This window comes from Pseudorca crassidens, chromosome 3 (genome assembly GCF_039906515.1).
Source record: "Pseudorca crassidens isolate mPseCra1 chromosome 3, mPseCra1.hap1, whole genome shotgun sequence".
Lineage (NCBI taxonomy): Eukaryota > Metazoa > Chordata > Mammalia > Artiodactyla > Delphinidae > Pseudorca > Pseudorca crassidens.
Genome location: NC_090298.1, coordinates 9179250 through 9205490, shown reverse-complemented (window position 1 = coordinate 9205490; position 26241 = coordinate 9179250). Strand labels below are relative to the sequence as shown.

The following is a 26241-nucleotide window of genomic DNA, read 5'->3' as shown; positions in this document are numbered from 1 at the left end:
ACTTGTTGTAAAGTCACTTGGAATAGTTCCTGTGGTTACACCACCGACTTGATACACAGCCAAGTTCATTGGTTTCATTTTACTTTCAATTTTCAGGGATTTTTTAAAATGTAATTTTGTTTTATAATTATGTAAAATACGTACAGGATTCCAAAATCAACAAAAAGGGACTTTCAGAGAAGACCAGCTTCAAGCCTCCTCCATCTGTTCCCTCCCAGCCTCCCTCCTAGACGTAAACATTTTTTATTTTTTGGTTCAGCTTTCAGAGGTTCTCTCTTTTTACCTACCCACCTGTCTATTTATATTGGTATTTAGGAAGGCTTGTATTTCTGCTGTAATGATTACTGTACGTATCTCTAGATAATATCCTTAGTCTTTTCTTTTCAGGCTATGTGTGTTGGTTCTCTACAATGATCAGTATTGAAATTGGCTAGAAAACTCTTCTTCCCTCTCCATCCCCCAGATATCTGATATGAATGTTGGTTTACTTCTGGTTAATAATTATATGACAATCAGACAGCAAGCTGATTCTTGTCATATAGACCCCCCAGTCTCCGATATTCGATAGATGTTATGTCCCTGTGTTGTCAGCACGCACAGCCATTATACACGATAGCACATCATTTATCACCATCATTTAGTCTCCGTTCTACGGAGAAGTATACATTCCGCATACACTGGTCCTTACGTTGACCTCCCCAATCTCTCTGTCTGAAACTCTCTAGCAGCTTCCTCAGAAAGGGTTCATTGGAACAATATCCCCTGAGGATGCTACTTTGTGGCCTTATACCTCAACGTTCCTTGTCAGTTCCACACCCAACTTGGACGGCAGTCTAGAAGTTTGTTCACCCAGGTACCCTGCCGACCTCCAGTGGGCCCAGTGATACTCCAGGCAGCTCAGTCCCTGCAAACCCCGCAGGCAGGTCACTCTCCAGAGCCGCCCCCCGCCCCCAGTTCGGGTGGGGAGCCTCTCCCAAGTCCTCCCTCCGTTCGTGGTGCCCTCTGAAGAGCGGCTATGAATCCATCCATCATATTAAGTTGTCCCTTTTCTGTCCCCTGATAGCAGGCCAACATCTCTTCTCTTTGTCACATGCAAGTGTCCTGTGCTCTCTGCCTCACATGTGCCTCCTGAGGTGGTTGACTGTCTGGCTTAAAAAAACACAAAACCCTCTGCGCCTTTGTCGGGTCTGTGTCAGGTGCACGGGATGGCCAAGTACCGTTTCTGTGTCTTCCTTTGCACACCCCTTCCTGCTGCAGTGCTTCCCCTGCACACATCTGGTCACTCCACACGACTTACCACTGCACTCATACAAAACCTAAGGTGTCTTTCCACTTACCCCCGTGCATGGAGGCTTTATGATTAGAAGGAGAAAAATACTTAAATTCTTTGGGGAAATTAAACTTTGAGAAGGTTTAAAGCAACTCAAAAATTGCAAAAGCTCTTAAAACTCCAACTCTGAAAAGTTTCTTGTAATTTTATGAATAGTCTCTCTATATCGTCTGTTCACTGCAAGGGTGACTGTAAGTCCAGGAAAACGATCATCTCAAATACAGTAGCTTAGTGTCCAGATGAAAAATATACTTCACACCTTTCAGTGCAAAAAATGACACACTTCTTTAGATAACAACTGCATCTCCTAACTTTGGGTTTTCACAAGTCTTTGAACACCGATAAAATTTACTAGCATGGTAACAAATCTGCACAGAGAAAACATTCCCAAGTTCTCAGAAAACTAACCTGAGATGTATTCATTGACACTGTCATTTTGAGGACTTTGTATCAAGAGAGCAAATAAAGGATCTCAAGGCTTATCTCTGTCCAGTGGACCAAGTGCTGGTCCAAGTTGATGGTCCAGTTTGCTTCCCAGCCACGGATGCGCTTCCAGCCAGTGAGTCCTTCAGGCCCTCCTGTCACAGAGAAGACCCAGCTTCAGCGGAAGACTCTTCTCCCAGGGAGCCTTAGGTGTGGCTGCCAGGGAGCAGGGGGCATCTGCCTTCCTGACGCTCAGGAGTTTTGAAAGAAGAAGAGATACAGCTGACTTTAAACTGCCCATTCCCCTTCCTACTCTGCAGCATCCAAACATTGTTTTACTCAGATCATTTCACTGCTGTGAATGTTTTGCATTAAGGTTCTTAGGAGAACACGGTGAAGAATAATCATTAAATAGGGCCCCATGATGCACTGGTCACATTCCATTAAAAGAAAAACTCACACTACATATGCATGTGGTTAATGACAAGTTGTATTTGATGCCAAGATTTTAAAAAACACTATTTTGACATTAAAATGTGTTCTTCTCTGTATTAATGGCCTATGTCTTCTGAGTTTTCTTTTCGAGGTTTTCTACATTTTCCTTTTTAGAACGAAGAAAATCTGAAAGTCCTATCATGCCATCCTTTCTAGAGTCTCTAAATTGGAAACAGATAAAGACACTTATTAGTAATTTCTTACTGCACACAATACAATTTTTATGGAATACAGTATAATTTATAAGTTTTACCTTAAAAAATTGATAATTTATGGTCTCAAATCAGTAATTCTTACCTCTAAAAATAAAGCACTCTTTTACAAAAAACGCACATATCTTTCTAGGTGAAAAACTCAGTACTATGTTTGCAGTTTTTTCTTTATTGACAACTCAAATTTTAGTCACTAGTATAACAAAAGTATCTTTCTATTTTAAGCATTGGTCCAGTAAAACTCAAAGGACTGTCTTAAGTCTATGAAACTTTGGCACTGATGAGTATATCTTTTGATTTTTTATCTATAGATAAAAGATGGTGAACATTAGTAAATTTCTACTAGCAACTTAGTAGATGTAAAAACACTGAACTGTAACAATGCTGATTTCCCACATCAGTGGGAAAATTAGAGCTGTCTTGAGGGCTCATATTTAAAAGTAAAAGGAACACAAGTTAGCGGTTCTAAAATATATTTTACCGTAAAAAGGAACCATCTCTTACGGGCCCAGGGGAACCACACCTGTGGGAGAGCCTCCCACTGTGGCCGCTTGGCAACGGGCCGAGAGGATGGGGATTGGACCATCCTCTGCTCCGGAGCAGGGGAATCCCGTTATTGTCTGTATTTTCAAACACCAGGTTATAAACCCCGACCTCCCAGCCGGCAGTTAAATGCCCTTCTTTTTACCTTCAGCCCCTCCCTGTGGAGGTCAAGCCTACCTCCCCGTTCCTGGGAGTGTGAGCTGTACCCGCGTGGGTAGCTGGAGGCCACACTTCAGCTCTTCTGTCCCCATCACTCCTCGGAAATCACCGGTGCCAGGGGCACAGTGACCTCTGTGGCCAGCGTAAGGGACAGCTTTGGGGTCTGCCGCTCTGGACAAGGCCCCTCACTGCCCGCCCCCTCCCCCAAGCCTTTCCTGGAGTCACTTCCCCCGCTTCACTCTTCCTGCTTCAGGTCCTCCTTACTCACTGCCCCCACCTCAAAAAGGCTGGACTCCCGCTGCCCCACCCTTGGTGCTCTCCTCATACTGGGATGCCCGGCGTCCCCCTGGGAGGATCCCAGCCTGGGTCTGAGCTCCCTGACACGTCCTGCAGCACCCCCCGCCCCGACCCCGCCACAGGCCCATCAACTCACAAGTACTGCCGCCCCCAGGTCCTTCCTGGGAGAGACACAAACATCCACCCGGGCGGGAGCCACTTGGGCATCCTGGAAGGCTCTCTCCCCTCACTCCTCACCTCCAGTCAGCCACCCAAATCCAAGCAGCACTAAAAAGCCTCTCGCTTCTTTGTCAGCTCTTTTCCAGACCTTCGCAGAAACCTCCTAGCTAGTCCCCTTACATCTGCTGCTCAAGGGGTCTTCTAACCAAAATTCACCACCACTCTCCCTAAGACCTTCTATGGATCCCTAGTGCCACCAGACATAACCCGAACTCCTTAGAGGCTCCCGTGTCCCGCCATCTCCACCACCCGTGGGGTGCATTCACCGATGTCCCCCCAGCACCGCTCCGCGTGCAGACGCCACCCCAGGCTGCTGAACCCGCCGCATGGCTGTGCTCCACGCACAGCACGGAAGACGGCTTCACGGTGGGACCCAGGGCGGAAGGTGCTGCCTCATGGGCAGAGCCCCTTAGGGGAGGCCTTGCTGAGCTGAGGACCCTCGGCAGCTGTGCAGATGGGCAGGGTGTCTGAGGCCAGGGCAGAGGCCTGGAGTCGGGGCAAGCTTTGTCTTCTCCAAACCCAGGGCGGCGTGTGGCTGAAGCGCCGCGGGCGGGAGAGACGCACAGGCAGCGCTCACCAGGCAAACGGTGGCGGGTCGGGCAGGAATCAGCCCCTGGGCGCGAGAGGCCGGGAAGGCGTGGCGGGGACGTGACTCGAGTCATCATTCCCGGGGACGGTGGCCGCCGTGTGGGGAACGGCCGAGCTGGGGAGGTGCAGGCGGGAGAACCGGTGGGGCCAGAACCAGGGGCAGCAGCGGGTCCCGGGGGGAGGGGTCGGGGGGAAGGGGCTTCCATCGAGAGTCACCCACGTCTTGTCCTGACCTAGTGGGGGGACGGTGATGCGGTCCACAAGCGGGGAAGCAGAACTGCGGAGGGGAAGGTCCGGGAGATATGGAGTTCTGTTGGGACGTGTTAATAAGCCTGACGTGTGCACCGGACCCACCTACACGGCCGAGGAGAGGGCGAGCGGGCGCTGTGACATCCGAGTGTGGAGGTCAGCGGCCAGACAGGGGCCGCGTGCCAGGAGGGGCTGGGGTCCCCGCAGGAGGGGACAGGAGAGGGGAACGGAGGGCCGGGCTCGGAGGCTGGCCACAGGGAGGGGGACAGGAGGGCTCTGGTCAGTGCGTGAGTGTGAGCCGCTCTGGGGCCTGGTCGGGGACGGCAGCAGGGGCAGGGGGCGGTCCCCAGGTCAGACGGCTTTAGCAGGACGCCAGGCCCCCCCTCGGGCTCGTCCTCGGTGAGCGGGCGGCACGAGCGGGCGGCACGGGGCGGCGGGGCTCAGGAAAGAGGAGGATCAGGGAGGGGCGACCGCTGGCAGCGGGCAGATTCCCCTGGGACGGGCGAGGAGAGGGCCAGGGAGTCGTGGTGTCTGGGAAGACGGGGAGGCCCAGGAGGATGAAGGAACCGCGGCCGCCAGACGGAGGTCTGAGAGGTCAGAGTGCGGGGCCGGCCGCAGGTGTGTGGAGAGGCGGAGAGAGACCGAGGCGCCGCAGCTTCGAGGGGGAGGGGAGAGGTTGCCACGTCGGTGGATGACGGACCAGAGGGAGGAAAAATGGGAGGACGGGGTCTGGAGGCCCAGTCCGGTGGCGGGTCCTCAAGGGGGTGCGCTTCTGAAGGGAGGAGGGGAGGAAGGGACAGGGAGGGCTGAGAGGTCAGCTCCGGGGCACCCCAGACGTGGGCGGTTGGGGACGGTGGAGGGCACCGATCCTGGGAGGTTGTGATGGGCCTGCCGGGCGTGGGCTCTCTGGGGCCAGGCGGCGGAGCTGTCACCGTCACCAGCTCCCAGCGCTGGCTCTCTCGTGATCTGAACCCCCGACTACATCCCGGCACAGAGGCGGCACTGGGAGGCCTGGCGGCACTGGGAGGCCTGGCGGCACTGGGAGGCCTGGCAGCCTGGGGCACTGCCCTTTCATCACAGGGCCTCCTCCTCCCTCTTGGCTTGCCTGAAGCAGCACCGTCACCACCCTTAGAGGGGCGGCCCTCCCCCCGCGTCCCCCCCCCCGTTAGAGGGGCGGCTCTTCCCCCGCGTCCCCCCGCCCAGAGGGATGGCCCTCCCCCCGCGTCCCCCCCCCGTTAGAGGGGCGGCCCTTCCCCCACCCAGAGGGGCGGCCCTCCCCCCGCGTCTCCCCCATTAGAGGGGCGGCCCTTTCCCCTGCGTCGCCCCCCTTAGAGGGGAGGCCCTCCCCCCGAGTCCCCCCGCCGTAGAGGGGTGGCCCTTCCCCCGCGTCCCCCTCCCCCACACACAGGCAGCACAGCACGGGGCGGGGGAGGGCAGAGGGCACGGGGTCTCTCCTCACTCACGCCCTCCACCTGCAGGGACCCATTCGGTGTTTCATTGTTGAGAAATGTATTCTTACTTTTGAACATGCCCCGGTTTTAAACCATGTGACATCCCGTGTTTAAGAATCAAGATGCGTTTTGGATACATGTTTCTTAAGGACGAGATAAGTTGTCTCCCTCTGAAGTCTGCAGAGACCGGCACAGCCTCCCGAGGCCCGGGTATCCTCAGCATCACTGAGTGACACCTCGGGGCACAGCGTGTGCCGCCTTCCCTTCTACAAAAGGCCGGATTCGCGGGTACCACGTTATCTGAGAGCAGAGAAGAATGGGAAGAAAGAAGTCGTCCCGCCACCGAGACACCTGCGTTCCTGGGCCCTCGAGCACTCACATGCTGTTCTTCAGAGAGGAGAGGTAGGACTCCGTGTCTGATGCAGATATATCCCAGTCGAGTCCCGACAGGTAACGGTAGACGTAGGAGAAAGTCTCAAAGGGAATGCGCGCAGGTCCCCCCTCGGGGTCAGCAGTCAGGATCTCACACAGGTGCTTCATGGCAGTGTTCAATGACTAGAAACACCACAAACCAGGTGGAGAAACGGTTACTACCGGGATTCACTAAACTGAAAGGAAAGACAGCAGCAGAATAAACACCTGAGTACATTTTACAGAAGTTCTCTCAAAAGTACATCCTCTCGGTGTGAATTAAGAACTAGGGGAATTTATAATTGCCTTAAGAAAGAAAAAGAAAAGGGTTGATCGAGATGTATTGTAATTGGCCTGAAAAAAATTTGATTCCCAGATTTTATTTTATTTATTTTTTAAATAGAGTTAATTATTTTATTTATTTATTTTTGGCTGCATTGGGTCTTCGTTGCTGCATGCAGGCCTTCTCTAGTTGTGGCGAGCGGGGGCTACTTTTCATTGCAGTGTGCGGGCTTCTCATTGCAGTGGCTTCTCTCATTGCGGAGCATGGGCTCTTGGCATGCGGGCTTCAGTAGTTGTGGCACATGGGCTCAGCAGTTGTGGCTCACGGGCTCTAGAGCGCAGGCTCAGTACTTGTGGTGCACAGGCTTAGTTGCTCCGTGGCATGTGGGATCTTCTTGGACCAAGGATTGAACCCGTGTCTCCTGCATTGGCAGGCGGATTCTCAACCACTGTGCCACCAGGGAAGCCCCCAGGTTTTATCTTATGTTAAATGGGAATGACTCTTACAGCAGAAATTAACACAACACTGTAAATCAACTATACCTTAATAGAAAAAAATCTAATGAGGAAAAAAATAAAAGAATTAAAAATTTTTTTTAAAAAATGGGAATGACTTGGGACATCCCTGGTGGCACTAACATCGAGCAGCTGCCACTGTAGGGAGGACAGAGCTCAGACAGCAAGCCTAGGAGACAGACTAGAACCCTCCAGAGAAGCTCCCGTGGGAATGAATCTGGGCTGCACTCACAAGGAGAAACAGCAAGAAAAAACCGGTGGGATGGCTACAGAGGACAGTCCCCAGGGGAAAGGTGCAGGTTTAGGGAAAGTCGCACGCAGACCTGCTTGACCAGAACAGTGACTGTGGGGGAAGTACATCCCATGGCCTCAGGGACACGCAAAGGGCCGGAGCCAGCTCTGTGTAAATTTTAAACCACACATTCATTCCCTCTCAGTGTCTGCGGGTCAGGAGCCTCGGCACTGCTTCGCCGGGCCCTCTGTGAGGCTCCAATCGGGTGGCAGCAAGGGTTTGGTTCTCATCCAGAGGCTCGACTGGTGAGGGATCCACTTGCAGCCGCCCTTAGGGAAGGGCAGAACTCACTCCCTGGGGCTGTAGGACTGGAACGGGGCTGGACTCTTACTGGCTGTTGGCCGGAGACCCCCCTGAGCTCTGAAAGGCTGCCTGCAGTTCCAGACACGGGGGTCTCCCTGAGGTCCTCTTACAACACAGCAGCTTGCTTCTTCGAGCGCCAGGAGCTGGACTAGGTTCTCATGGTCAATATCAGAGAAAAATCACCTGTGCTTCCGGCAGCAGGAGAGGAAAGGCAGGGGGACTGAAATGAGGTTCTTGCACAGAAGTTGCGAATGGCTGGCACCCTCCACGTCCCAGGGACCCTCTGAGAGCCTGACTTGGCATCTCATTTACTCGTTACGGTAACCTCATGAGATGAGGCCAAGGGGGCCCAGAGAGGCTAACTTGTCCCAGGTAAGCCAGCTGGGACGGGACGCAGGCAGCCAACCTCCTGAGCTTGGCCGTGACCACCACATTCCACCACCGCCAACAGTCACTGGGCTGGCTCGGGGAGCGAGTGACAGGGCTTAAACGTGCCTGGGTTCCAGGCATTCGGCTGGACCATAGGAGCACATCTCCCCCATCGCCATCAGCTGGGACTCGGGGCGTCTGCAAAGCTACCAGCCATGCCCCACCCCGACCGACAGCCCTGCTGAGACAGAATGCACTGGGGTGGGGCTGGGGCAATGGCGCAGTCCTGACGTTAGCCCAACTCTGCGGGCAGAACGATGCTCTAGTTAGAAAAATGACGGCATTCATTTCTCCAAGGAAAACTGCCCATGCCGGGCCCCCGATAGGCTGTCCTGAGGGAGGACTTGGTGAAAACAAAATTGTGTATTTTACTGGCTCCTTGCTTGAAACGTCTCAGGGACGCATTGCTACATTAGATGCTGCTGTTTTAGCCCACACAGCGGAGGGCAGTCGTCGCGAGGGTGGGACCTGGGGCGGTGGGGGGAGGTAGCTGGCGAGGAGCCTGCACAGGAGCGCTGGGTGACTGATGTTCCAGCGCTTCCGAGGAAGAGCTATTTAAGGAAAAAACACATCAAAGTGTTCTGGCATCACTTCCCTCTGCAAAGGCGAGATGACATTACCAGTGTTGATGTTTCTGGCAAAAAGATTTGCAGCAATTTTTACACCCTAAAGGATTCATGAGGCACCTTGCCTGGTTTGGGGACTTTGTTTCCTACAACAGATTTCTCACTTCCAAGGGTTGTGCGCTGTCAGGCTACTGGCTCACCAGCCACAAGGACGGACCCCTCCCTGCCCAGCGCCCCCTTCTCCAACCGCCTGCCCATTATTCCCTGGTTGGAAATTCGTCCAGGAGGAGGTGGCTGCACTGTCTGCAGCCCAGAGTGCACGCCTGAGCCGGATCTCAAATCCAAGTGGAGACGCGTGAGAAACACGGGCGCTGCGGCCTCCTGAGCATCTCCAGCGCCAGTTCCGTGGGTTTTTCCAGTTTCAGAATTACAGCTGCTCTCGTGACGACACCATGAGCCACCTCACAGCTCCCACCATGTCCCTTTTAGCTGCAGGAAAATAGCAATGTGGACAATATCCTGACTGACCCTTTGAACAGAGTCAGGACCATGGGGGTCTCTCTCCTGCCCTGTGGCCTGAGCTCAGGGTCACACAGCGGCACTGATTCCAAATCTCAGTTTTAAAAAGCCTACAACACAGAATTAAAATGAAAAAGGGGAAGTAACTGACACTGCAGAAATACAAAGGATCATGAGAGATTACCACAAGCAACTCTATGCCAATAAAATGGACAACCTGGAAGAAATGGACAAATTCTTAGAAAAGCACAACCTTCCGAGACTGAACCAGGAAGAAATAGAAAATATAAACAGACTAATCACAAGCATTGAAATTGAAACTGTGATTAAAAATCTTCCAACAAACAAAAGCCCAGGACCAGATGGCTTCACAGGAGAATTCTATCAAACATTTAGAGAAGAGCTAACACCTATCCTTCTCAAAATCTTCCAAAATATAGCAGAGGGAGAGACACTCCCAAACTCATTCTATGAGGCCACCATCACCCTGATACCAAAACCAGACAAAGATGTTACAAAAAAAGAAAACTACAGGCCAATATCACTGATGAACATAGATGTAAAAATCCTCAATAAAATACTAGCAAACAGAATCCAGCAGCACATTAAAAGGATCAAACACCATGATCAAGTGGGGTTTACCCCAGGAATGCAAGGATTCTTCAGTATACACAAATCAATCAACGTGATACACCATATTAACAAATTGAAGGAGAAAAACCATATGATCATCTCAATAGATGCAGAAAAAGCTTTCAACACCCATTTATGATAAAAACTCTCCAGAAAGGAGGCATAGAAGCAACTTACCTCAACATAATAAAGGCCTTTTATGACAAACCCAGGGCCAACATCGTTCTCAATGGTGAAAAACTGAAACCATTTCCACTAAGATCGGGAACAAGACAAGGTTGCCCACTCTCACCACTCTTATTCAACATAGTTTTGGAAGATTTAGCCACGGCAATCAGAGAAGAAAAAGAAATAAAAGGAATCCAAACTAGAAAAGAAGAAGTAAAGCTGTCACTGTTTGCAGATGACATGATACTATACATAGAGAACCCTAAAGATACTACCAGAAAACTACTAGAGCTAATCAGTGAATTTGGTAAAGTTGCAGGATACAAGATTAATGGACAGAAATCTCCTGCATTCCTATACACTAATGATGAAAAATCTGAAAGAGAAATTAAGGAAACACTCCCATTTACCACTGCAACAAAAAGAATAAAATACCTAGGAATAAACCTACCTAGGGAGACAAAAGACCTATATGCAGAAAACTATAAGACACTGATGAAAGAAATTAAAGATGATACAAACAGATGGAGAGATATACCATGTTCTTGGACTGGAAGAATCAATACTGTGAAAATGACTCTACTACCAAAAGCAATCTACAGATTCAATGCAATCCCTATCAAACTACCACTGGCATTTTTCACAGAACTAGAACAAAAAAATTCACAACTTGTATGGAAACGCAAAAGACCCCAAATAGCCAAATCAATCGTGAGAAAGAAAAACAGAGCTCGAGGAATCAGGCTCCCTGACTTCAAACTATGCTACAAAGCTATAGTAATCAAGACAGTATGGTACTGGCACAGAAACAGAAATACAGATCGATGGAACAGGATAGAAAGCCCAGAGGTAAACCCACACACATATGGTCACCTTACCTTTGATAAAGGAGGCAAGAATATACAATGGAGAAAAGACAGCCTCTTCAATAAGTGGTGCTGGGAAAACTGGACAGCTACATGTAAAAGAATGAAATTAGAACACTCCCTAACACCACAGACAAAAATAAACTCAAAATGGATTAAACACCTAAATGTAAGGCCAGACACTATAAAGCTCTCAGAGGAAAACATAGGCAGAACACTATGACATAAATCACAGCAAGACCCTTTTTGACCCACCTCCTAGAGAAATGGAAATAAAAACAAAAATAAACAAATGGGACCTAATGAAACTTAAAAGCTTTTGCACAGCAAAGGAAACCATAAACAAGACGAAAAGACAGCCCTCAGAATGGGAGAAAATATTTGCAAATGAAGCAACTGACAAAGGATTAATCTCCAAAATATACAAGCAGCTCATGAGCTCAATATCAAAAAAAAAAAAAACAACCCAATCCAAAAATGGGCAGAAGACCTAAATAGACATTTTTCTAAAGAAGATATACAGATTGCCAAGAAACACATGAAAGGACACTCAACATCACTAATCATTAGAGAAATGCAAACCAAAACTACCACGAGGTATCACCTCACACCAATCAGAAAGGCCATCATCAAAAAATCTACAAACAATAAATGCTGGAGAGGGTGTGGAGAAAAGTGAACCCTCTTGCACTGTCAGTGGGAATGTAAATTGACACAGCCACTATGGAAAACAGTATGGAGTTTCCTTAAAAAACTAAAAATAGAACTACCCTATGACCCAGCAATCCCACTACTGGGCATATACCCTGAGAAAACCATAATTCCAAAAGAGTCATGTACCACAATGTTCATTGCAGCTGTCTTTACAATAGCCAGGACATGGAAGCAACATGAGTGTCCATCGACAGATGAATGGATAAAGAAGATGTGGCACGTATATACAATGGAATATTACTCCCCATAAAAAGAAACGAAATTGAGTTATTTGTAGTGAGGTGGATGGACCTAGAGTCTGTCATACAGAGTGAAGTAAGTCAGAAAGAGAAAAACAAATACTATAAGCTAACACATATACATGGAATCTGAAAAAAAAAAAAAAAGGTTCTGAAGAACCTAGGGGCATGACAGGAATAAAGACTCAGATGTAGAGAATGGACCTGAGGACACGGGGAGGGGGAAGGGTAAGCTGGGACGAAGTGAGAGAGTGGCATGGACTTATATATACTACCAAACGTAAAACAGATAGCTAGTGGGAAGCAGCCGCATAGCACAGGGAGATCAGCTCGGTGCTTTGTAACCACCTAGAGGGGTGGGATAGGGAGGGTGGGAGGGAGACGTAAGATGAAGGATATATGGTGATATATGTATACGTATAGTTGATTCACTTTGTTATACAGCAGAAACTAACACAAAAATGTAAAGCAATTATACTCCAATCAAGATGTTAAAAACAAAAACTAAAAAGCCTGCGACCCTTTTTGTTTCCTTATCCTCGCAGCTTTCCTAATTTACAACGTGGTCCTGGGGATTACGGCCGGTGCCGCAGGGAGACACACATTCTCCAGTTGGCCGGACATGGTGCTGGAGTGAAGCCAGTCCATCAGGCTGAAGGGACGGAGGGGCTACCAGGCCCAGCATCCGCCAACCCCACCCCTGCTTCCCCACAGAGGAGACGCTCAGCCTGTGGGGCAGCGAGCCAGGGGGCCCACGACCAGCTGCTTGGTCAGCAGAGGCAGTTCCTAAACATGCCTGCGGCTGGACGCCTGCACTCACATCAGGGCCACATCTCTGCACTGGCCGCAGGGGTGGGCGTCTCAGAATGGACTCGAGAGGCCCAGCGGGACCCTGAACTGGGGGCCCTGGGGAGAGCGGCCGAGAGCGAGCCAGGTGCTGCCTGCAGCGCACAGGGCATCTCGACGAGTCACAGACAGCTGACCCAACAGGCGGAGTGGACGCCGTGGAGTGGACGGGGCAGCAGAAGTCTCTGTGGCGCGTGCGGGCAGAGCGGCCAGACTGCAGCTGGTCCAGAGCCAGAGCTGTTGGGAGGCTGACACAAAGATTTCTGGGGTGCGGATCACGTGAGGACATAAAACGGTATCAGTGGGAAGGCCTAGGAGATGTTACTCTCTGACACGGTGTCCCAACCTGAGGGCGGCGCACTCCCTGGGCTACAGGGGTATCCTCAGGGGCCCCTCCATCCCCCGCGTCTACCGGTGGCGGCACCTCCGGAGCCCGTGGTCTGAGTCCGAATCCTGCCCGACCACCTCCACCTGAGGCGCCGAGCCTCTGCCCACAGCTCGCCACCCTGCGATTCGGAGAACAGGACTCTCCTCCAAGGGCTGCTGGGAGGACAAAAGAGAAAACAGACAAAGGGCTCCGAACATTCCCGCACCTGGTAAGAACCCTAGAAACGCTGGCCGTTCGTAAGCAGTACGTTCTGATGGGAAATTACGTGACACGCGCATATGTTGGCAGCTGTACACACGGAGGGATGCTCTCGTGAATGAAGTGCAAAGGCTTTTCAAACCCGAACCAGAGGCAGGTGGGTAGTTTGTCATTACGGGCTTTGTCAGTCGTGTGTGGGTGCAATAGGGACTTGGGCCACAAGTTTTTACATTACAAAAAAGATGTCCATACTTAAAAAAACAGATGACAAATGTTGATCCACCTCTTAAATGCTTAGGACCCCTGATGGGGCTGCAGAAACCTAAGGTGAAGGTCACAACACAGACTTGTTTTCGCTTCGCCCGGCAAGGGAGAGGTGCCCACAGACACGGCCGGCCCCCGACGCTCCCCCACCCCGTCTGAAGCGTCGATGTGAGAACCAGAGCAGCGCTCGGGGCTTCGATGATGTACCAGACGTCCCTCCATGGGCAGGGGCTGTCGGGACGCTCGGCACTCAGGGCGAGGCCCACAAAAAGCCACACTGACAGACGTCCCTGGAAGGAACAGAGGGTGAACGACGCGCGTGGCTCAGACATCTGAGGTTCCAATCTTTGCAGAGAACTCGGTTCATCTGACTAGAGTGGCTCCGAAGAGCAACTGAAGAGCCACAAGCCGTGAGACGCCGTGGAGTGGGCGGGGCAGCAGGAGTCGCTACGACACGTCCAGGCAGAGCGACCAGCGTCCAATTTCACAGAAGTCCTGTGTGCGACGAGGTGGACAGCAGTGACCCACGAAAGCGTCCTCCTCACCTCGCTTCACTTCTTCATCTGCTCCTTTGTGAAGGTTTTCTTTTTTAAGCGTAAAGACAAATGCTAAGATGCCAAATTAGATGAAGAAGCGTCTCCCAGAAGTCACAGCACTGTGCTCCGGGGGCATCTCCAAGCTACCCCGCCAATGCGGGCACTCGGTGCATCAACAAAACAAGTGCCGCCTTGGGCCTGGCTCCTCCTGGCCCCCGTGGACCCAGAGCACGGCTGTCAGCCCTGCACTCGGGGTACGGGGGTGGGCAGGCCAGGGCAGAGCTGGCATCTCAGGCTGCGAACTTCACCTGGATATGAAAGTATGAAAGGTTCCCCGCTTTCCACAGTGAGAAGGGGGCCACTGGCACCAGGAGAGAGTCAAAGGCCAACAGCAAAGACTCCTGGCAGAGGTGGCTTCCTCAGGGGACAGGCCAGGGTCCCACACTGGCTGACGGGGATAAGTGACACGTTATAGGAAGAATAGAGAAGCGTGTGTGTGCTGTTTCCCTGTCCCTTCCCCAGCAGTCACTTCAGAAAGGAAGCTCCATCCTTAACAAATGTCTCCATCTAGTGTCACACCCCACACACAGTAAGAGGTCTTATCTTACAAAACAGGCTTGGTTTGGTTTGAAATCTAATGGCTGATTCTCCTGAGTAGGGAGGTAGAAATTACAAAGATGGATCCCCAAATATGAAATAGTCTAATTTCTCATCATTATAAAAATCTAAATTTCACAACTAAGTTTAGAGGAGCAAACCATAAAATCAAATATTAGTTATTAATTTTATATTATTAAAATCTTGCTTCCAGAGTTCCAGATGAACAAAGCAACATAAAATTTCCTCCAATAGGGCTTCCCTGTGGCACAGTGGTTGAGAATCAGCCTGCCAGTGCAGGGGACACGGGTTCAAGCCCTGGTCCGGGAACATCCTACATGCTGCAGAGCAACTAAGCCCGTGCGTCACAACTACTGAGCCCGTGTGCCACAACTACTGAAGCCCGCGCACCTAGAGCCCATGCTCCACAACAAGAGAAGCCACCGCTATGAGAAGCCCGCGCACCACAACGAAGAGTAGCCCCCGACCGCTGCAACTAGAGAAAGCCCGTGCGCAGCAACGAAGACCCAATGCAGCCAAAAATAAATAAATTTATTTAAAAAAAAATTTCCTCCAATGAAACCCCGCTGGGATTCTCCCTGGTGGCCTCTGAGCCTAGAGGAGGGAACTTGGTCTGACGTGTCCAGCCCAGGGCTGACCGCTTTCTCTATGGCTGACCGGAAACACCACGTGTGGGCAGGTACACAGCAAAAGGAAGCGACTAGCCTAACACCCGACTTTACTGGGGTTTCAGAGGTTCTCGCTGGGACCACTAACAGAACCAGTAAATAGCACTATATTCACACAGCAGAGGAGATGAATGAACCACAGCGTCTGTAATGATACAGATGAATAAAGAGAAATCTACTTGGCAGTGAAAAAAAGTTCCAGAAGATTAGTAACAACATAAAGTTAAAACCAACTAAATGATGTATTTCTTGGGGTCCATATGGGATCAATGGGAAGCGTGAGATCAGGGGAACTGATGCTTCAGGTGTGGGCGGCAGGGGGACAGGTTGGAGGTTAGTTGTGTTAGTGGTTTAGTTGTGTTAGTGGTCACGCAAGGTAGTGTTACATAAAGTAATTCTTAAAAGTTAAAACAGAATTAAGGAGGCTGATGCGTGGACCCGAGACGAGGGCACCCCATGAAGTGAGGACTAAGAGTTAGCCAGTTACGTGCTCTGGGGTCCAAAGACTGAAGGGAGAGGGTAGCAAACTTTGCTCGTCTCTGCAGTAAAGGGAGCTAGCTCTCTTTTCTCAACTCCTTTCTTCACAAACTTAAAGTGGTAACTTTCCCTGCACTTGACCCGTGTGTCTCACAGGGTGACTCAAATACTAAGGCTAAGGAGAGATTCTAGACTTCCACCCCCTCCCTACCACACCCACCTCCCTTAAGGGACGTCTGTGTCTTCATTCCTTTTTCTTCTTCGTCGTCTTTTTTTTTTTTTTTTTTTTGGCCGAGCCACCTGGCTTGTGGGATGATCATAGCTCCCCAACCAGGGATCAAACCCATGCACCCTGCAGTGGAAGCGCGGAGTCTTAACCACTGGACCACCAGGGAATTCCCTGTGTCTTCATTCCTAAGTTGTATGAGTTATACTTTTTAACATCAGCAAGGTATCTACAGTATTAGTTACTAATAACAGATTTTAACTAAAATAGAAAATAATCTTATGCCTCTTTGCACAGATGAGGGCAACATAGTATCATTTACCAAGTGACATGTAGTTTAATAAAAGTCACTGATGCATTCTCTTCTAAAAACTAAACACATTTTAACAGTATCTGTATGGTTTGTCTACTGTTAACATCTTTTGAATTGAGGCATTCATAAGTACTTAACTTCTGTAAACTAAAGTAACTATAAGCCTAAAATACAATAAACATCTGAAAAAAATTGCTTTTCTAAGACAAGATTACTAAAGTAATGAAAGTGTTGCTTCGGTTACTGAAACACCTAAATCATTTTTAAGCCAGGCCTATGAGCACACAGAATTATTAATATGCTACTTATAGGTACGTACCCCACCAAGCATGCTGCATCCAAGCGCTAAAAATTTTATCTCCTCGATTTTGTCTTCGCAAGGATCCAACTGCAAGAGAGCTCTGAATTTTTCTACCGGCAGGCACAGATTTTTCCATTTCTGCTCAAGATCTGCTAATTCCACATATTCCTTGTGGCTACACTGTTTAGAAAACACAGCATGACACAATCTACGTTAAGTTTAAAAGCCCCAAGAAGTAATAGAACGCTCTTGAAGACTTAAACAGAGCACCCATCCCCTTTCAAATATGAACTCTGAATTCACTGCACCATTAGCCCTGGGGAGGGGAGGGGGGGATGTGTGTGTCTGGGGGCAGGGGATGCACAGGCAGAGAAGGGGGCTGGGAACTAGAGACTGGCAACAAGTTACTTCTCAAGAGAAAAAAGGACTGGGAAACAAACATGGCATAATGTTATGACTTAATAAAATGGGCACACAGACATGGCGTACATGATTCTCTATTGTCTGCCTGAAATACTTCACAATACAAATAAAACTCCAATAAATCAAATAAAATCCAACCCTGAAACATGCTAACAGTTAAATGGGGTAAATCTCAACACTGAAAATAAATTTATTCCTTCTACTCTTTTAGACAACTTCATGAAAACTGGTAACTCCTGTGATCTGCTAGCAATATTCTGCGTGAAAGAGGTTTGAGCAACTTTAGCATGTCTTTTCCCAAACTACCCCTTGCAGTGATTATTCGTTTTCCCTTAAACTAGACATGGGAAAAATCTAGAAAAACTAGAAATGGGAAAATCTCGTTTCCAGAAGTCACTGCACCCCGAACAGGAACACAGGACTTCGAGATGTAGAATGGGGACGAGTCGCTTTAAAACTCAGGGTTATACCACTGAGGTTGTTTTTAGCAACACAGCCCAATCATTCAGATAAAATACACTTTCTATGAACTTTCCAAGTGAGATGGTGGGTCTCGAGGGCTCTCAGGAGGGCTGGAAGCCAGACGCCTGAGGGCAATCTGTCTTTCAGATGAAGAAGGTGGCGGATTATCATGTTAGCATAGTTTTTACAAACACATATTTCAAGAAGGATCTTGCAACTCCCATGTCTAAAATTTCATATTTTCAGATATTTTTCTTAGTCTAGCAGCCTCTTGCATCTGAATTCGGTATTTAAAAGAAGTTATATTTCTATATAATCATGAGTAGCTATCTTGGGTTCTTTAAACCAGAGAAAGGCCATGAATCCAAGATTCCTTCTTTGAATAAACCTTGAAGGTTTACTGCAGGGAAGGCGGGGCTTGCACGGAGCTTTCTGTGGCGTTTTATCTCAAGTTCAGCTGACTGATAGCAAACTCTTATACCTGCTTGTGCAAAACTTTAAGGAGTCCTTGAGTCAGGCCTGTGTCTGTTTTCTGAGTAGCCATGGGTATTTCGATTCTGTCTTTTACAGGAAGTGGATCTCCTCTTGACAAAGCTGAAAAATACCTAACAACGACAGACATCTCTGAAGGCTCATCAGCACACAACCAGCCCCTGAATTCATGTACTTCTGTCAATGAACCCAGAGGGCGACAGTGACGAGGGAGGACAGTGCTGGGTGCCCTGGCCCAGCTCCTGTCCCGGCTCCTCCACTCAGCTCTCCGACTTCACCTCCACCCGTGCCTCAGTTTCTCTATCTGCACCGCATGGACAATGGCAGCCCCGGTCTCAGGGCCCTGGTAACAGGTGCTACACTTATCCAGCGAACGCCATCAGAGTCCTGAGACTGCCAGGGGATGTGGAGGTCGGGGCCCCGCATGACCCGAGTGCAAGGTCATGGTCCGTCATGCCACTTTGACAGTTGAGGGTCTTGGCCTTGCTTTTTGAGGGGCTTGATTTCAAGCATCTCTGCGCCTATTCAGCTCTAAGGCACCTGGAGCAGGGAAGTCACTGTTTGGCTAAGTCAGGTGCGGACCTCCCCCTACCCTTCACTTTTCCTGCCTGTTTTTTTTTGTTTGTTTGTTTTTTAGTATTTTTTTCCCTTAATTGTTCCTTTCTGGGACACGGATATTACTGCTTAAACTGGGAATAAGCTGGGGCACAGAGACAGTTTGGGGCAACAAGTCAGGAGGGGGTGTACACCTGGGCTCTGGCTGGAAGGGGGCAGGGTGCCAGGCAGGGTCCTTCTGTGAAACTCACTCCCCTTGGGCACGTGTCAGCCGGGGCCGGCGGCTGAAGCCACATCATTTGCTGCCCCCATGACTTTACCTCCATCAAAGAAATGACATATCCAGGAAAACAAAACACTAAATCATCCACGGCCACAGGTAATAACTTAAAAGATATGAGTAGGGCTTCCCTGGTGGCGCAGTGGTTGACAGTCCGCCTGCCGATGCAGCGGACACGGGTTCGTGCCCCGGTCTGGGAAAATCCCACATGCCGCGGAGCGGCTGGGCCCGTGAGCCACGGCCGCTGAGCCTGCACGTCCGGAGCCTGTGCTCCGCAACGGGAGAGGCCACAACAGTGAGAGGCCTGTGTACCGAAAAAGAAATAAAAATAAAAGATATGAGTAATGATGGCTACCAAAGGGGAAATGGTGGGTGGGGAGATAAACTAGGAGCTTGGGATTAACATACACACTACTCTATGTAAAACAGATAACCAACAAGGACCTACTGTAGAGCACAGGGAACTCGGCTCAATATTCTGTAATAACCTATATGGGTAAAGAATCTGAAAAAGAATGGATAGAATCACTTTGCTGTACAGCCGAAACTAACGCAACACTGTAAATCAGTTCTACTCCAATAAAATTTTTAAAAAAGATATGAGTAAATAGAGACATCTCTGATGTAACAAAATGTAGATAAATAGGTATTTGTTAGGCTAACAGAAATGTTATATCTCATCCCCTTCTTCTCTCTCCACCCCTCAAATTTGACTTTGTTTTCACGCTTTTAGGACAAGTCCAGTCATATTTTGTGAATTTAATAGTCTGAGAGAAAGCTAAAAGGCAGGCAGTTAGACAAACGTGGACCTCAAGACCTACAGGGCCAGGTTGAGGGGGTGCTTCACTTTGCCATGTTCCGAATTAGGGTTTTCAACGATTTCGCGGACTTTACTCCTCACCACGCGTCAAACCAATCACCAGGCTCGGCCCAGCCTCTAGCGCAGCGCCCCTTCCCCAGGAAGGCACTGGCAGCGTCTGGAGACACTTCTGGTTGCCACAAGTTGGGGTGGATGGTGCTTCTGGCACCTGGTGGGGGCAGGTCAGCAGGCCGCCAAGAACCCTCTAATCCACAGGACAGCCCCACGCCCCCCAAAGAGATGTCACTCCAAAGCAGCCATAGAGCTGAGGTGGAGGAAGCCTGCCTGAGTGGCCAGGCCAACTTGTGTCACATGCCCTCGAGTATAAGGCGCACGTGAGCACAAGCCTTCAGGACTCAATGACATCATCATGACAGCCAATTAGCTGCTGCGTCGTGGCAGAGGCTGGGGGTGAGGCTCGTCTGAGAAGAACCCTCCCCTGAATGCGTGCTGGAACCTTCCACAGCAGTCTCTTCCAGACGCACCCTGGCTTTCTGCTTTGCTTTCCGCTGCTTTTCCCTTCCTGTCGTGGCCCTCATGTTATATGCTGTTTCCTCTTCTGCCTTGTCTTAACCCCAATCACTACGAAATCTTTCAAAGACCAATTCACCCTCTTCTGGATGACATCTCTCCCTAACAGATTCTGTTCTGAGAGAGTTGGGACACATGACTAATGCTTGCTTTTTCTCCTAAACTCCAAAACTGCTCTTAAGAGTAATTAGCTGCATGGAACATTCAGAAATTTCTCGATTAAGCCTTTTAAATTAAAGTGAAGCTTAAAATAGTTGTCTCTAAAGTGTTACCAAATGTAATGTTCCAAGAAAAAAAAAGATTAAATCTTGGAATGTTTGGTAGAGAACAAATAAACTCTTATGAATCAGTTGTATCTCTTATTTAGGCTTGAATAATGGTTAATACTAGAGGCCACAATTTTGGGCAAGAACCTTGAGAGAGTCTTTCAGAAGCAATAGACAGAAGCATTTGTCAGAAGGCAAAGTGCTGGATTAACCAGTAGCCTCTGGTGGCAGGTGCAGTAAGGGCCCCAAAGACATCCTCATCCTAATCCTGGAAGCTGTGGATCTTCTTTTACACGGTAACAGGGAGTTTGCAGATATTGAGTGAGGATTTTTTTTTTGCGGTACGCGGGCCTCTCACTGTTGTGGCCTCCTCTCCCGTTGCGGAGCACAGGCTCCGGACACGCAGGCTCAGCGGCCATGGCTCACGGGCCCAGCCGCTCCGCGGCATGTGGGATCTTCCCGGACCGGGGCACGAACCCGTGTCCCCTGCATCGGCAGGCGGACTCTCAACCACTGCACCACCAGGGAAGCCCGAGTGAGGATTTTGAGATGGGAAAATCATCCTGGCTTATCAGGATGGTTCCTAAATGCAATCACAAGTGTCCCTAGAAGAGGGAGGCAGAGGTAGATGTGAGGATGCCAGTATTGGCGATGGAGGTATGCCAGGAGCCAAACAATGCAAGGAATGCAGCTCTAGAAGCTGGAAAAGGCAAGGGGAGGGATCAGACTCTCCCTAGAACCTCCAGAGAGAGCAAAGTCCCACCAATATCTTGACTGTAGCCTGGGGAAACTGATTTTGGACTTTTGGCTTCCAGAACTGTAAGAGAATAAACGTTTCTTGTTTTAAGCCAACATGTTTGGTGGTTATCTGTTAACAGCAGTCATAGGAAACTAATTCACTTTGGTCACACGGTTTAGGGAAGGTCAGCAAAATTTGACGGGCTAGTTACTAAAAAATATTAAGTTAAATTTATACTGATTCTTGGGACCACAAAATTGAGTTTCCGAGTCTGAATTTGTTTACTGAAAAAGGACAAAGAGCCTTCCTATAAAATCAACAGGGTTTATTTTAATGGTTCTAAGGTCTGTTGAGTTGTGACTTTTAAAGTATTAATGTCTGTTCCTGGAAATGGTTAGAATGTTTGCTGCAAGAAACTGCGAAGATTCATGTGTTGTGAACTAAGCTGGGCAGAGTTTGACCTTATAGCAGCCTTGGGATGGTTACCCCAACGTGAACCAGACCTTCTGGTTCCAATAAACTCAACAGGTACCTAATCCTGGAGGGTTCTCTGAAGACAAGGAACATAATCATAAGATTCCTCCTTGTAAAAATCATTTCACAAATAAAGAAACTGTGATAGTTTGACTTTGTAACACAATGCAGAAACTTTTTACCCAGTGTAACTGTTTTATAAATTTTAGTCTACCTGCATAAATACCACTCTCCAACAATGGAGCTGTCATTGCTTTGTAGATAAATGAGCACTTTGCAGTAATTTCTGGTCTCGTGGTCAATAAAACCATGATGTTTCCTAGATGATACTTTAAGGTGTAGATACCACCAATGCTAAAGTGGAAGTTTTGCCGGTACCCTAAGTGTCCCGAGCGTTGGACCACTGGTCCAGGAAGGATTCACTAGGCACGACTGGGCACGGGGACGGGCCGGCTCTCCCAGGCGCTGGCCCTGGGGCGCTTACCCCGCGGACCACTGCAGCACGTCGGCGGGCTGGGTGCGGATCGCAGCCTTGGTGAACTGCTTCAGGATGTCCGGCAGTTCCGGGGGAATGTGGATCTGCTGCGCGCAGAACATGGTGTCGGGAAGAGGCATCGCTCTCCGCAGACCAGGACCAAGCTGGGAAGAATCAAGGTGTGCTGCGGGGCGAGAAAGGGAGGGTTGGTCAGCCTGGGGCGCGGGGGAGACGCGACGGCCACGGGGCTCAGGGCCCGGGGTCCCGGGTCCGGAGTTTGGAGCCTGGGGGAGGACGGGGGTTTAGGGCGGGACCGAGGTCCGGGATCCTGAACCAGGTCGGGGTTCCAGGTTTAAACTGGGCCAGGCCTGGCCGCCCGCCTTTCCCCGGGTTTGGGGTGGGGCCGGGGCGAGGGCCCGGCCGGAATCCTAGGTTTGGGGGCGGGCCGAGAGGCCGGCTTCGTGAGGCGCGGACGGCCGACGAGGGCTCTTACCCGCTCCTTCTCGGGCTCCTCGTAAAATAAGGACCGACCGCCAGTTCTAGCAACAGCCGCGACACGGCAACTGGAGCGCAAGCCGCAGCTACTGCTTCGCAGCGGTATCCAGGCAACCGAGACACGCGCGGGCCCTGCTCCTCTGGCGTCGCGCACGCGCACAGGACCCGAGCCGAAGCCGGCCTCAGGCCGGTGCTGGAGGAGGGGGCGGAACGCGCCTGAGCAGTGTGGCTTCGGCGCCCCCTCTGCTTTTACAGACAGCTCACAGCTGCACGAGCGGAACATTTCCCTTAGGAAAGGGCCTTTTGATAGATTTCCCACTGCCAAATGTGAGCGGCGAATTCCCAAAGGACCCCCCCCCCCCTTTCCTTGGCATGGCCTCCGTGAAGCTCTGGAGCGAGATGCCTCGTAGACTCCAAGGTAGGAAGCCATTAAAGTCCTGGAGGCTGGTGTGTGCGCGCAGCACGGGCCTCCCTGAAGGAATCTGGCCCCTGCCTTCCCAGACTGACGTGTCTGTCCTAGACGTGTCTGACCTCGACGCCTTCGCAAGCGCTGTTCCCGTGGCCCAATCGGCACCACTTAGTGAACTCACTGGCAGTTCAAAAGCCGCTTAAGAGTTTAGACAGTGGGCAGTTTCCAGCTAAAAGAAGATTCTATTTAACTTGTTTTCCTAAGTAAGATAGGATGGTTGAGCCAATCTAATCGGGTCTAGGAGAAAATAAGCTACCTTTTCCGATACAATAGTTTTGGGTCCAGGGGTAGGAGAAACTGTTCCATTCTGGTGGATGCTGACCAGGGCAGCGTACAAAGTGTGAATCCTACCTAGTTTAGGGGTCTCCTGGCTGGCTGCTGCAGCTGCCCTTAACACCCACACTGAATGAAACAGGCCCTGAGACCCACCTCCCCTCTCGACACGAAGGTGAAGAACTAGAATGAGCTGTCTTCAGGAGGGGCCAGTGACAAGCCCTCCTTCCTTCCCTAGAGGTATCAACCCCCAAACACAACTTCTCTACTGGGCAACTTACCTACCAAATGAAGACACACACGTTTCCAAGTTAACAGCATTAGCAAAACTGAAAATAGGCACTATTTAATGTTGATGACGATATGGGGAAACGAGGAATCTCATACACTGATGAGAGGAGTGTTAATTATTACATTTGGGGGCAATTTGGCACTTTAAATATGTTTGATGATTTAGCAGTCTTAATTCTAGGAATTTATCCTACAGAAATACTAGTAAAGTAATATGGACAAAAATGTTTACTATAGCATGTAGTAAAATGGGTTAACCAATTGCCTTTCATAAAACTTAAATCATAATCTTATCCACACAATGGAATACAATACAGCTAAAAGTTTTAAATGGGATAGCTACTTATGTACTGACATAAAAAGATGCTCAGAAATATAAAGTGAAAGAAGCCACCTGCAGAGCAGCCCAGGGCACGTACCACCCGTGTTGATAAGAGCATCAGTGAACGAATGCTTATGCAGAGCACAGTCTGGAAGCAAACACCAAGCTACTGACAGTGCTCACCTCTGGAGGATGGCTTTCAGGTTTTATTTTAACCATATATACATTATTCTGATTCATTTATTTACTTACCCAACAATATTTATAGAACGCCCAATATGTCCCAGGACTGTCCTGGAATACAGTAGTAATCCCCAAATAGTTTTTTTTTTTTTTCAATCTCTGGAGCTTACATTCAAGTGAGGGAAAAACATGCAAATACAAACAAGATAGGTAAACTGTACAGTAAGTTAATACGAAAGAGAAAAATACAGCAGGAGACAGGAATGCCCAAGTAGCTACAATTTCAGATAAGCCTCCCTAAGAAAGACATTTTAGTATAGAAATGAGGAGGTTGGGGAGAGCTTGGAGGAAGAATATTAAGGCATGGCAAACAGCAAATGCAAAGGCCCTGAGGTTTGACCTGTTGTGGAAAAGGGGAGGCTGCCTGGAGCACAATAAACACAGGGGGTGATGGGGCAGAGGGTGTGAACTTGTGAAAAGTTCTGTTCTGATTGCTTCTATCTTCTAAGTGAAATAGGAATAAAAATCATCAGCCAAAAGTCAGGAAGGCGGAGAAGGTGGCACTTTGAGGAAGAGGAAGGTGTGAAATGGTCAAAGACAGTATATGAACATAATACTTTTTAAAATTGAGGTGTAATTAACATTCAGTAAATTGCACAAATTTAAACTGTACAGTTTGGTACACCCTGACATGTCAAACCAGAACTCCATCAAGATAGTGAACACATCCGTCACACACATGCGTCCTCTCCGCCCCGTCTCTTCACATGCCTGTGAAATCCCCCCACGTCCCTCCTTGCCAACCCCTACCTGCAATGATCTGCTTTCTAGATTGCTGTAGGTTACTCTGTATTTTCTAGAATTCTATATAAATGAAAAGCACACAGTACACTTTTTGTCTACTTCCACTCAGCATCATCATTTTGAGATTTGCCCAAGCTGTATATACGGATAGTGAACTGCTTTCTGTTGCTGAGCAGTATCTCATTATATGGATAATCATTTATCCATTCATCAGTTGATGGGCACGAGGATTGTTTCCAGCTTTGGGTTAGTACAAATAAAGCTACTATGAACACGCACGTGTTTAAGTCTTCATACGGACTTACACGTTTTCTTTTGGTGAAGACCTAGGAGTGGTAAGTAAACACATTTTAACCTTTTAAGAACTGCCCAGCTATTTCCCAAAGCAGCTGTACCATTTTACATTCCCTCCAGCGGGGCGAGTTCCGGTTTCTCCACATCCTCCCCACCACGTGGTATGGTATTTTTAGTGTTAGCTATTCTCATAGGTATGAACGGGCATCTCATTGTGGTTTTAATTTGCATTTTACTTATGGCTAATTCTGTTGAACATCTTCTCATGTAATTTGCCATATATATATATATATATATATATATATATCTCCTCTTCAGTGAAGTGTGTTAAATATTTTGCCCATTTTTAAAATGGGCAAATAGGTTTTCTTACTACTGAGTTTAGAGACTTCTTTATTCCGAATGCATTTTATCAGAAATGTTCTGTAAATATTTTCTGCCACTCCATGGCTTGTCTTTGTTTCTCTAAACACTGTATTTCAAAGAGCAGACGGTCTCAATTTTGATAAAGCCCAATTCATCAAATTTTTCTTCTATGGATTGTGCTTTTGGGGTTACAACCCAAGGTTGAATATTTTCCCCTTGGTCTTCTTCTAGAAGTTATATAGTTTGGGGTTTTAACATTTAGGACTGTAATCCATGAGTTAATTTTTACAACTGTTGAGATATGGATCAGTTTTTAATCTTGTATCTGGACGTCCAATTACTCCAGCACTATTTGTTTGACTTCTGCACCTTTGTCAAAAAGCAGCTATCTGTATACATGTAGGTCTATTTCTGGACTCTATTCTGCTCCATCACACCTTTGGATTTGT

General features: G+C 48.9%; 1 protein-coding gene and 1 long non-coding RNA gene across 3 annotated transcripts; one reads left to right on the top strand and one right to left on the bottom strand.

Moving 5' to 3' along the window:
* Positions 1-2225: 2225 nt before the first annotated feature.
* ROPN1L (rhophilin associated tail protein 1 like) lies at positions 2226-22953 on the bottom strand. 2 transcript variants are annotated; one of them, XM_067730371.1, is made up of 6 exons: positions 22789-22951; positions 22305-22479; positions 18106-18229; positions 16758-16919; positions 6346-6521; positions 2226-2409 (listed from the first exon to the last, which is right to left on the bottom strand). In XM_067730371.1, the coding sequence occupies exons 2-6, from the start codon at positions 22433-22435 to the stop codon at positions 2313-2315; spliced, it is 690 nt and encodes a 229-aa protein (XP_067586472.1). In that variant the 5' UTR covers positions 22436-22479; positions 22789-22951; the 3' UTR covers positions 2226-2312. The 2 variants fall into 2 exon arrangements, with proteins under 2 accessions (XP_067586472.1, XP_067586473.1); XM_067730372.1 differs by lacking the exon at positions 2226-2409 and adding an exon at positions 5879-6266 and having other exon boundaries at positions 22789-22953.
* Positions 4366-20999, top strand: LOC137221132 (uncharacterized). The gene is made up of 4 exons (XR_010941879.1): positions 4366-4671; positions 6116-6368; positions 17374-17432; positions 18195-20999. It is a non-coding gene; the product is annotated as an uncharacterized lncRNA (long non-coding RNA).
* Positions 22954-26241: the final 3288 nt, after the last annotated feature.

Excerpts from the sequence above, each read along its gene's own strand:
- ROPN1L (XM_067730371.1), bottom strand. The coding sequence starts at position 22,435 with ATGCCTCTTCCCGACACCATGTTCTGCGCGCAGCAGATCCACATTCCC. Across the intron at positions 16,920-18,105 it reads TTAAAGTTTTGCACAAGCAG|TGTAGCCACAAGGAATATGT; the intron begins GTATAAGAGTTT and ends TTTTCTAAACAG. Across the intron at positions 2,410-6,345 it reads TCCTCTCTGAAGAACAGCAT|AGACTCTAGAAAGGATGGCA; the intron begins GTGAGTGCTCGA and ends TTTCCAATTTAG.